General features: G+C 48.9%; 1 protein-coding gene across 1 annotated transcript in view; it reads left to right on the plus strand.

The window, feature by feature from the left end:
• The window catches only part of LOC134093499 (uncharacterized), a 12,294-nt gene extending 7,421 nt beyond the window's left edge, over nt 1–4,873 (plus strand). Inside the window, exons 5-6 of the mRNA XM_062546555.1 lie at nt 2,686–2,818; nt 3,736–4,873. Coding sequence (XP_062402539.1) covers nt 2,686–2,818; nt 3,736–4,323 — 721 coding nt within the window. The 3' untranslated portion in view covers nt 4,324–4,873. The remainder of the gene's footprint in view (nt 1–2,685; nt 2,819–3,735) is intronic.
• The last annotated feature ends 7,627 nt before the right edge of the window (nt 4,874–12,500 follow it).

Below are 12,500 nucleotides of genomic sequence, written 5' to 3' on the forward strand. Positions count from 1 at the left end.
CGCAGGCATGCACACACACACACACACTCTCAAATTCCCACTCGCCCAGAGTCGCACACCCTCGTACAACCACACATTCACACAAACGTACATTCACTCACACTCGTTTACCAAAAAAGAAGTCCACCCACAGTCTCCCAACACACATACACACACACACACACACACGTCCACAGTCGTTTACACCGCTCATGCCGCAAATCATTTACTGCACGTTTACTCTTCTCTCCCACGGGAATGGAGGCCAATCCACTCTGCAAACACACACACACACACACACACACACACACACACACACACACACACACTAACATCTGTGTAAGAGCCAGCCCACGCATTATGGTAAGGGAGTGGAGGAGGAGGCAAGAAAGCATGACTATCAGGAGCAGGGAGCAGAAGACAGAATGTGTGTGTGTGTGTGTGTGTGTGTGTGTGTGGAGGCTGTCTAGTCTCAATTCTCACTGGTAGTGTTCTCGGCAGAGTTGAAGTAGAAAGGATAATCTCACCTGCAATCTCCAATGTGTTTCCACCTCAATTAGGGCCCCTGAGGTACAGGTCCCCAGACTGCTCTAGAGTACACACACACACACACACACACACACACACACACACACACACACACACACACACACCTACACCTGCCAGGGTGCTGTGCTGGTACAGGACCTTCCAGTTTGCTTGGCTCCTGTGCCAGTCTCTGGGCACTGGAGCTGAATGCACCAGCTCAGCTCATTAAGAATGTACTCAGGTTACCTTTAGGGAAACGGCAGACTAATCCCCTGATGCTAGCCTCTGCACACACACCCAGCATAATGTAGTATCATGATGCAAGAAGAGTGTGCGTGCGTGTTTGTGCGTGTGTGTGGTGTGTGTGTGTGTGTGTGTGTGTGTGTGTGTGTGTGTGTGCGTGCGTGTTTGTGCGTGTGTGTGGTGTGTGTGTGTGTGTGTGTGTGTGTGTGTGTGTGTGTGTGTGTGTGTGTGTGTGTGTGTGTGTGTGTGTGTGTGTGTGTGTGTGTGTGTGAGCTCTGCTAGTAGTTGTGTTGCAAGTGCCCTGCCTTTGTGAAGGGAAGGCTGGTGCCTGTGAGGTATTGGCTTTATATCAACTGGTATGAGCATGTTTACTAAGCGCTGAATAGTCATTATGTGCTGCAGTTTTGCAGTTTAACTCTAGATCACTCTAAGTAGTTGCTATTTGAAAAACATAGAGGCGCTGGTTCTCTGAGAGAGAGTCCTACGATCATTTCTGTTTGGCTTTTGTTTAGATTGGTCTCAGACCTTGTTGAAAACATTGGCCGCGTTTCCCAGATTCGTTAAGAAGTGCTAAGAACTTCTTAGGAGTGCTCCAAGAACATTCTAAGAACGCTTCTAAGAAGTTCTTCGCACTTCAGAGCTTCTTAACGAATCTGGGAAACACGGCCCTTAACAGTGAAATGAGTAGCTTGAAGGTCTGAGTAGCATTCATTTTCAGTCCAGCAGAGCAAATAGCACAAAAGTTTTTTTCCTGCTTTTTCCTTGTGTGCTGGGGGTGGAAACGCTCACTGCAGGTTTTTTTCGTAGAAAAGGAGCGATCAAAGACGTGAGGGCACACTGGTTTGGGCGGCAGCCTAATTTAGGTCATCTGAAGTTGGCATGTGGCCAACCCCAAAAGCCCCACACACCAGATGCTCCACGCCAAGGCGAGACAAAGAGGAGGCGTGCCAGCCTGCCTCAAGAACCTCCAGGGGCATCGGGCGGAGGCAGGGGGGGGGCACACTAAGGGTTTTATTTGGGGGGTGGAGAGCTGAGGGAGGGGTTGGGGGGACTGATCGCGGGGTGGAAAAATGACTCTTGTGCCTCGGCAGCGTCCCTTCAGGATAATCTGGCTCATAAATTGAACATGCCAGGAATGGCAGCTCAGCAGGTAGACCCCCATCATGTGACCCAGCACGCTAATCCCCACCCGCCATCTGCCAGGGGCCACGCACAACTAATGGGCACAGTCCAGACCCAGCCTTAAACAGTGTGTGTGTGTGTGTGTGTGTGTGTGTGTGTGTGTGTGTGTGTGTGTGTGTTACTGGTTGGGTGTGTGTGTGTGTGTGTGTGTGTGTGTGAGACTGGTTGTGTATGCACTGTGTGTATGTGTGTGTGGGTGTGGGTGTGGGTGTGCGTATTACTGGTTGTGTGTGTGTTGTACATTTGGTTTGTGTGTACATTTGTGTGTGAGTATGTACCTGGCCGTGTGTGTGTGTGTGTGTGTGTGCTCACACGTGCTTAAGCCTGCGCCGCTCCACCTTAGCACTGCTATTCTCTGCTGGTGTGTGACGTGGAGGTCTGTTCCGCAGTCTTAGGGGGGTATTTTTAGCAGTGTGGGTAACGAGTGGTACTGGTGTACGCCACATGTGAACACACTCGTGTGAAAATGACGCAGGGAGCACATCACTTCACTTGCCAGGTGTGTGTGGGTGTGTTGCCGTGCGTGGGCGTGATTGACGGGAACGCGTCTATTTCACTTGAGGTCTAGACTCTGTGAGTGACTGAGAGTCTCTCCTTTCCACGTAGTCTTGCAAAAATCATGCTTAACGGAAGAAAGACGGATTGGCTACAAAAGAGACACTTTTCCATTCCCACTGAGTCATTCTTTTCTTTGGATGTGACCTGAAGCACGGAGAACTAAAACTGCAATTCTCTTCTTTTGCTGTCTTGCAGCGAGCGCTACGTCAACATCATCCTGAAGGTGGAGGAGATGCTGAAGAGTTGGTTCCCCCACATCAGACCTGTCCAGCACGCCGACAAACACACATCAGTGGGCCACATGGAGCCCCTCTCCAAAAAACAAAAGGTAAAGGACATTTGTGTGTGTGTGTGTGTGTGTGGGTGTGTGTGAATGCAATGCCACCACAAGGATAATGCCGGTTGAGGACACACACCTCACTCCAATCCACCAGTCAGTCAGTCAGTCACCTGTGTGTGTGTGTGTGTGTGTGTGTGTGTACATTCTGTGGTCACCTTGCATAAACACAGAAGTGCCAAAAATACCCATTATTCTTTAATCACTGGCGAGCGAACGCATGAGCAAGCCATCGGTGCAGAGGGGATTAGGTTCTATTTCTGTAGTTGTGAGCTATTACACGCCGTCTCATGTTCGCTAAAGAACAATGACGGGGAAGACAAGGTAATTTGGGACAATCATCATCCCCAAGGAACACGGAAAGGTCAGGCCACATCGAAGGGGAAAAAAAAAAACACCTTCCACAGTTTGTTTTTGAATGGCCGAGGAGAGGAAAGGAGAGGAGAGGAGCTGGACTGCTGTGGGATAGGCAGTGACCGCTTCTATTTTAGCCGTCAGGATTCTCCTCCAGAAATAGTTGAGGTTGAGTGTCCTTTTGTGTGTGTGTGTGTGTGTGTGCTCCCTCCCTGTGTGAACTCGTTGTGAACTTTTGAGGAGGACATTCAGTCTTTTTGGGTTCACCTTTTCCAGTGCCTTAGGATAAGCAGACAATAGGCTCCAGCCAGTAATGTCGCGCTTTCTATTACCTCCAAGAGAGGCCTCCAGCAGCACCACTGCACTTTCAGCTGTGTGGAGGAGAAGACTGTGTGTGTGTGTGTGTGTGTGTGTGTGTGTGTGTGTGCGTGTGTGTGTGTGTTTAGAAGACCACTGCTGGCCTGCCTCCCCCAGCTGTCGTCCTGTGTCGCTGCGCCCGAGAGCCGTGGCGTCTACTAACAGCCTGTAATTTTCCTCCTCCTCCTCCTCTGCAGTTCTCCCCGGCTGCGCTGGCTCGGCCCGTCGCCATGGTGACGCCGGCGGCGACGGCCTGCGCCATGCACCCGGTGGCGGGGGGGACGCTGGCGAAGGGGACGGCGCTGTGCGTGCGGGACCTGACGCCGGCCGGGCCCTACTCGGCCACCAAGCTCAAGTGGCTGCACACGGCGCCCATCTGCTCGCTGACCGCCGAGCACGCCCAGGGCACGTCCGTGCGCACCACCACGTCGACGTCGTCGTCGGCGTCGTCGTTGACGACGGCAGCGGTCCCGCCCGCCCAGCGCGACCAGGACGTCACGCAGGACAACGCCGTGTCCTCCAGCACGGACGCCGCCACGGCTACCGTCGCCGGCGGCAACAACAACAATAGCAACAGCAACAGCAGCAGCGGCAGCGGCAACAAGGCAGGGGGCGCGCGCGGCAAAACGGACTCGGCGTCGCTGCGCCAGGCGGCCCTGGCGGCCCCGGGCAGACCCCCGCTGGGCAAGATCAACGCGCCCTGCCTGGAGAGACTCCTCAAGGCCACCGAGAGCATCATCACGCAGCGGGGGGGCGGGGGGGTGACGGGCAGCGGCTGGTCCTAGTCCACAGCCTCGCCGCGCCCAGCCACAACCCCAACTACAACTACGACTAGAACTAGAACCAGAACCAGGCCAGCACAGCACTGCCCCCCCCTCCACAAGGACACACACACATGGACACACACACACACACACACACTCCCACATGCTCCCCGACATGGGTCCCCACCAGAGTCTGTGTGCTCACACCGAACCCCAGTCCAGCCTTCAGGAGATGATCGGGGGAGAGAGGGAGGCGGAGATGGACTGAAAGACAGAGAGAGAGAGAGAGAGAGAGAGAGCAGCAGCAGTTTAGAGGGGGAAGAAAGAGGACTTTCATACAGAAACAGGGGCGTCTGTGAAAAGTGAACTGTGTGTGCGAGTGTGTGTGTGTGTGTTTGTGTGTGTCTGTCCTCATCTGACTTAAGACTGTATTTGCATTAAGTTCTCCCCCTATTGCTTTTCTATTTCTGGTGTGGTTGCGCCTCCCCTCTCTCCTTTGAGTGCGCTGGTTAGTGCGATGGACAGAACAGGAAGAGAGTGGGAGGGGAAAGGAGAGGAGAGGAGGGGAGAGGAGAGGAGGAGAGGAGAGGGGGGCTTTGGGAGGGGAGGGGAGGAGAGGAGAGGAGGGGTTTCAGATGATCTTTTGATCTCTTGGCCCACAGCTCTGCGCTTCAACAGCCATTCCTCCTGTCAGCAGTTTTGTTTGCGGGCGGGGTGATTTTGTGCCGTTTGGATCCGTTGGTGCAAGTGATCCTCATGAAAGCAGCCATTACTTGAGAAAGGGATTTTTTTTTTTTACTTTTTTTTTGAAGGAGGGGGAGCAGTGGAGGTTGGGCTACTTCAGATATTCTAGTGTGTTGGTAATCTTGGTGTAGATGTGGTTTCAAAAACAAACAAACAAAAAAAGATGTGGATTGATTGAATGTGAATTGAATTTTTCCTTATTCGTTTCATCCACTCTTTACAAGTAGACTGACGTGACTGTTACTTCATTAGTAGTTCAGATGTTGGGTTCTTTTTTTTTTTCTTTCTGGTACAACGGTCCTACCTCAACTGACACCATGATGAGAACAGTGGGAAACAGATTTCTTTTTTTTTTTTTTAAACTGACACCCACTCAATCGACACAGAAACAGGGAGGTGACCATCCCCACCCGTACCCCCGACGCCCAACCCAACTGACCCCCTACCCTCCATCCCCTCCATCCCCCTCCGCTATCCTGCAGAATCATGCGGTGAGCCAAACCTGCCCGTCGGGCCTGGGCTGTGCGGCCCAGCCTGCCCCGGTCCGGTCCGGTCCAGTCCTGGTCAGCCGGCCGTGCTGGACTCTGCTCTGCTGTGCCCAGTGATGGCCGGCCGGCTCAGAGGCCTGACGGGTGCCATTGGAAAAGAATGTGAACTTGCAGATTTCTCTCTTTTCCAGAGAGAGAGAGAGACAGAGAGAGGGGTCTCCCACTTAAGAGGGCATACCGTGCCTGTCAGTTTGATGTCAAGCTGTGCCTGCAAAAACGTTCATTTGTTTTCTTTTCTATTTTCTTTTCTTTTCTTTTTTTTTGTGAGGAGTGAGCGAGAACCATCCTGAATACCTGAACCTCGGGAGGACGCCTATGCCAGGATTCCTTAGTCTCTGTTTCTCTATTCAGTAAATTATTTAAAAAACGAAATAAACAAACATTCGTTTGCCAACTACTTACTGTGGTCAAGTGGGACTAGAACACTTCTGTCTGCCACAGTGCTGGAAGATTATATCTGAGAGGGATAAGGTATTATTATTATTATTATTATTATTATTATTATTATTATTATTTTGTGTAAATATTTGATGAGGTTGTTAATTTACCCTGCAAAGTGGCCTTTACAGTGTGATATTTTATACTTTCAAAAAATAAATGTGGTTATATTTGTTTGGCGTACCTCTCTGTGTGTGCTGTGTCGTGAATATGTTACCTTGGTCACCACGGTCCAAGCCAAAGCAAATCTGAACCAGGGTTGACTTTGGAGTTGTGGAATTCTTACTGAAGTATAGGATTTCAAACTATTGAGTCATGTGTACCATGGTTACCTCAAATTTCATATCAATTTGCACAGATTAACAGTCCAACCACCTACTGACATTGTCAAACACAAATATGTCTTCGATATAGCTTACGTTACATTTGATATCATTTTAATCTTTTCAGAATTAAATTGGTCATGTCAGGGAGTGTAATCTCAGAATAATTAAAAGAGAAATAAAAAAGACAAGGCTAGTCGTGAGCTCTCTCTCATACTTCATTGTCATTCTGGAATGTGGATGAAGGGGGGGGGGGGGGGGTAATCCAAACATTTGAGCTCTCTGTTCTGACACATTTCAACACAGAGCACCCAGAAAAACAGGTCTCAGCACAGCGGCAAGATCCAAAAATATTGAGCCGAGAGATCACTGGTTTTGAATCATGGGCCCAACCTCAAGAGCCAAATCTATTAGCCGAGGGAGAGGAATGCTGACTCCCAATGACTCTAAGTCATTAGATGTCCTTGCCTTTTGAGGAGAAAGTCAAAGCGAGAGAGAGAGAGAAAAAATGCGGCCTACGCTGCTACTACTACGCTACATAAACAGAAAGGAATTGAAGTCTTTCTCTTGATTTCAATAAGTCGGCCTTATCACAATGGTCATTCTCTTCAGTCTCCTCTCACCTACCACTGAGGACTGGAGAGTGCGTCGCTCTCCGCAACGAGAGGACACACTCAGGGTGGCAATAGCACCCGTTGATGACATCTGTCCCTGAGTGTATTCAACAAGAAAGAGTGTGATGCCTTTTTAGAATCAGAGAAGAGGGTTTACTTTGCTAATAATCACAGTCTGTTCTGACTTTTGAATCATATAATTTTCGCCTAAAATGTTAACTAAGCATACTGATTTTGCTATAATCGGAGCAATATGCTCTGCAAATGTGTGCATGATTTAAGTGTGTGTGTGTGTGTGTGTGTGTGTGTGAATCCAATGAAGTGCATGTGTGTGCATGTGTTCACACACTGTACTTGCACGTGCGCAGAGTTGTGTCTGAGTGGGCCGTTGAGCCGTGTGTGAAGCCCGTCCAGAGAGTGAAGAGGCATCGAGAGCCCAGCAACTCCCCCAGAGACAGGCAGTCTGTGTCACATGCCGGCCAGATCACTCCCCTCACACACGCACACACACACACACACCACCCAACACTGCCCCCAACAGGCCACACGGATACAACAACCATCTCCAGCCTGCCACACGGCCCCACAATATAGTAGCCGAGGCTGTCAATAGATTATCTCCAGACAATGTATGGTCATCCAGTTGGGAGCAAACAGGTGTGTTCTTATGGCTCAACTCAATGCTGACAAACATTTGGGGCTTATGTAGGAGTACAATATCAGCACCCAATAATAACAATAGCCATTATGTTCTAGGAAGGTCCCTAACTAACAACTCCAAGACCATTGTTTTAATAACCATGTAGCACATTGTTGTAGCAATTGTTACTGAAAATGCACATACTTACAGATGAAAATCTGTGGATAAATGCGTCTACTAAAAGACAAATGGCCGTCAGACGTGTGGTGTGTGTGTAGCTCTGAGTGTGAGTGTGAGTGGAGTCACTGTCAGTAGTGCTGCACGGTTGGCCCGAGTGTGTCCCCAGTCGCGCCCGCGCAGCGAAGAGGAAGTGCAGCTGTGTGAGGGTGCTTCCAGTTGCACACTGCTGGGATGATTTTTACGGTCAACATAAACCTTTCTCTGACCTCTGGATTATCAAGCCCACTGACATGACGTGACGTCCCCCTGAAACAGCATGAGTTCGTCCTCATGAGCTCCAGCGGCGTTGGCAGAGGAACCATTCAACAACCGGGCCTGGGCTTGGGTTTCAGTGTGTGGCTAATGAATGCTAACGTCAAAGAGTAAGAAGTGTGTGTGTGTGTGTGTGTGTGTGTGTGTGTGTGTGTGTGTGTCTGTGTGTGTCTGTGTGTGTGTCTGCGTGTGTGTCTGCGTGTGTGTGTGAGAGAGAGTCTGACGTTGAAGGTGGATAACGCATTACACAAATACTGGAGACAAGGAGTCTGCAGAGTGGATGGGAGGCTGTTTTCGCCAATCAATGATTTCCTGTTAGAGTGTGCATGTTTGTGTATATGTGTGTGTGTGTGTGTGTGTGTGTGTGTGTGTGTGTGTGTGTGTGTGTGTGTGTGTGTGTGTGTGTGTCTGTCTGTTTCTCTCTCTCCATCTCTCTCTGTCTGTATGTTTGTGTGGGTGTATTCTGTGTGTGGGTGTCTGTCTGTGTGCATGTTTCATCCAAGTTGTGTGTGTGTGTATGTGTGTGTGTGTGTGTGTGTGTGTGTGTGTGTGTGTGTGTGTGAGAGAGAGAGAGAAAGAGAGAGAGAGAGATACTTTACCTCCCACGGGATGCGCCATTCTGTCTTCCTCTAGAGGAAGCATCTGCCATAGGACCCCAGCTGAACCCACACTCAGCAGAAAAAGACCTCCCCTCCCCAACACCACATCTTCAAGGACACACAGACTCACACAGATCACACACACACATACAAGCACACGCACACACACACTTGCACGCACGCACGCACGCACGCACGCACGCACACACACACACACACACACACACACACACACACACATACACACACACACACACACACACACACACACACACACACACACACACACACACACACACACACACACACACAGACAGGGTCAAACCAGATAACCACAGAGGTTTCTAACCAAGGCAGATGAGACTCTGTCCTAGAATACATGTGGCAGACCAGACAGGATAACCTCTGACACATTTACACTGATCTCTAAAGTAGTAGTGGACGATGGCTGGACCATGTTCTGATCTGTGCATTACCATATAAGATATAGGCCTACTGCATGTGGACTAATGTATCCCAAAAAACCTACGCAGCAGGTCTTAATGATTGGATTATAATGCATTAGTCGTTATTTACATATAGATTTCACAATGTCCTCTTGTGAGCCAATCACCTATGCCCACTAACTCTAAATGGGGTCTGGGACCCTGTGTTTGAGATCTGTTTATAATCTCACCACTAAACCTGCTTTATGCACCAACTCCACCCCACAGATCATTATCCCTCAAGTCCTGCACACATACCAGTGCACAGAGACAAGAGCACGTTTGATTTACGTAAATGGGATTTGTGCTTAAGAGGTACTGCCCTGCTGAGTCAGAGGGAAACTCCCCCTCTTCTTCTTCTCGCCTCCCGAAATGAGACACAGTCAGGAAGGTCAGTCACGATAACCTTTGACCTTTTGTCTAGAATCCCACTTGAACATTCTATTGCAACAATGATTCACTTCCTGTATCCATACAGATGAAATAAGAACGAGCTGACAGTTACTGGCCAGGCAATTAATCATGGTTTCTATAGATTACTGTGTCAGCTAAAAGACAGTGTAGCAGATTTGATCCTACTGCTACTGTAATGGCCTAACCACAGCCTCAAAGACCATGAGTAAAACACTTTGTTGTTTTATTATTTGTTATTGCTCTTGTTGTTTTTTCAATTATTATTTTATATTCAATAGGCAAAATGCAGTAAACAAATATGCAACTTAAATGGACTTGAATGAATGAATTGCTTTTAATCTTCTAGTCTAATGTTCTGCTGTTACTCAACTGTTTAGTGAAGGCGGCCAAAACCAAGGACAGAAGACTGTAATGCAGAGAGCAAAGTAAAAATAACTGCAAATGAGCAGGCAAATCCAGGGTAGTATGTGCACGGTGCACATTTCCTGTGAGCAGCTGTTGATTAACAGAGGTGTGGGCAGCAAACCAAAGCCAATCAATCGCTTCAATCAAATTTTCTGTTCCGTCACAACATCCTCCTCCGCAAGTCTAGCCTCTACTCTTCTCTCCTCCTCTGTCTTTCCCCTCCTCTCTCCTCTTCTCTGCCCTCTCTCCTTTTCTCCACCACTACATACACTGCAGATAGGAAATGGAGGCTGGGGGAGAGCCATGCTGTACTGTAGGTGTGGAGGTGGGGGAAGCTGGTGGAGAGCCAGGCTATACTGTAGGTGTGGAGGTGGAGGCGGGGGTGGCGGAAAAAGGAGCAAGGCCATCAAATGCTAACTGGCAAGGCTAAGCTCTTGGGGCAATTAAAACAGATCAAAACAGCAGAGGCTGTGATCCTGAGCCCCCCTGCCCTTCCTGCCCCCACTCCCCGCCCCCTGTCCACTTTACAATCACACGCGGGTCATGCGCTCCTGGTACAGCTTAGTACAGTCGGATGGTGGGAGGTGGAGAGGTCTGGTCCAGCCCAGTCTGGTTCGGTCTGGATAGATTCCCCTGTCATGGGCGGTTTGATTGGGATCAAAGGCAGGAGAGGGGCCTGATTTCGTATTTCCTCATGCAGCAAGCACACTCTGGCTCTAGCACTGGAGCAGCACAGCATATCGCATCCTGTTTATCTTCAAGAAGAATCTGCTTAGTATGTAAATACACCCCTACAGACTGCTGAGGGAAGTGATCTCTTAGTGATTTCAACAGCTGTAATGTATATTAGTCAGGATGAATGTTTAGTGATGTTTGGGTGAACCTTCGACGTTGGGAGTTTAGGCAGGCCTATATATATATATATATATACAGTATGTAGCATACATATGATAAATATGAATCCAACCACAACCCAAACAGGGCCCTAAGATGAAGCAGTAACATAAAAGCCTTTAAAGAGATGATATGTGATATCCTCTATGTGTGTCTGTGTGTGTGTGTGTGTGTGTGTGTGTGAGAGAGAGAGAGAGAGAGAGAGAGAGAGAGAGAGAGAGAGAGAGAGAGAGGGGGGGGGGGGGGGGGTCTTGAGGCAAGGGGATGAACTCTCTTTAGAGTCAGCTGGCTCCCACACAATCAAAGCAGGGAAAGTAAGTACTGTATAAGACAACAATAACAATCAGCGTGACCCCTAAAGACCTGGACTGGTGTCCACTCCCAAGGACAAGGAGGAGACGTGCCTGTGGACGAGAGAGCTCCTCGGTCCAGTTAGATCCAGTCACCTTTTACTGATGTTGCCATGGTTGTGTTGATGTTTAGGATGCAGATGGATTTATCCAAAGTGTCTTACAAAGACATCAATAAACATTGCACTAACATTAAAATGAACAGTTTATAGTCAATATAGCCTAAAATATAGTCAAATAGCCTAAACATGACCAATATTGACCACATTCTGTATTGCAACAGAACATAAAACACACCGCATATAAACACCATGAATATAAACGTAAATAGTCTACTATAAAAAAAAAACACCTTTGTGAGCCACGGTGGCAGCTCCTCCCTTGGTGGGCATTGCCAAGGTACCCGTGGGGGATACAATAGAGCAGGAACACTAATGGCAGCGTTGGAACAGAGGGTATTATTACAGAGCAGATATGCCACGGCGGCCGGGAGAGAAAATATGGGCAGGAAGTAAAATGGATAGAGAGAGAGGGGGGGGGGGTGAGAGATAGAAAGAGAAAGGGAGATGACTAATTCAACAGGAATGTATCTCATGAATGTTGTTTAGTTCTGTCAGCTATTTTGAGCCACACATTTTAGCAATATCCTGTCCAACATGCTGGTGAAGCTTTCATTCAATCATTTATAACCAAGAAAGATAATAGAGGAGAGGGGGGGGGCTACATCTCTCCATCCTTGAGTCCTGCATTTCAATGCACTCCTTCAAAAAGAGGGATAGAAGGACACAGAGAGAGAAAAACAATTTGATTTCATTTGAAAAAGAAAGCAGGTCCTCATCTCTCTCCCTCTCCGTCTGTTTAACCTTCACTCCTTGCACCTCACGTTTCTCTAAAATGCAACCGCAATGGCCATGTGGACACAATACCTCCCATTCATCTGAATCAGCCCTTGACTCCGACGCCAGCTGAGGAGACTAACAGCCCCAAAGAGCCAGTGCTCCTCAGGCCTTGGATTGTGGGGGTCTGCAGAGAGATGGACGGCGCTGTGGGGTGGTGGGGGTGCGGACCGCCTGGCAGCTATGCTGAATCCTTTCAGACCAAACAAGGTCACCAGAATAGCTGTGGCGACGCTGTAGCGCTCTGCGGCTAATTATTTGCCTTCTCTGCTGTTCCTGCCGCTCCTCTGTCGCCACTGTTTTGTAGACTTAGCACATGTAATCACCACGGCAACCGGAATAATAAGGATTTGTCG

The sequence above is a fragment of the Sardina pilchardus genome, chromosome 10 (assembly GCF_963854185.1).
Source record: "Sardina pilchardus chromosome 10, fSarPil1.1, whole genome shotgun sequence".
In the NCBI taxonomy this organism is placed as follows: domain Eukaryota; kingdom Metazoa; phylum Chordata; class Actinopteri; order Clupeiformes; family Clupeidae; genus Sardina; species Sardina pilchardus.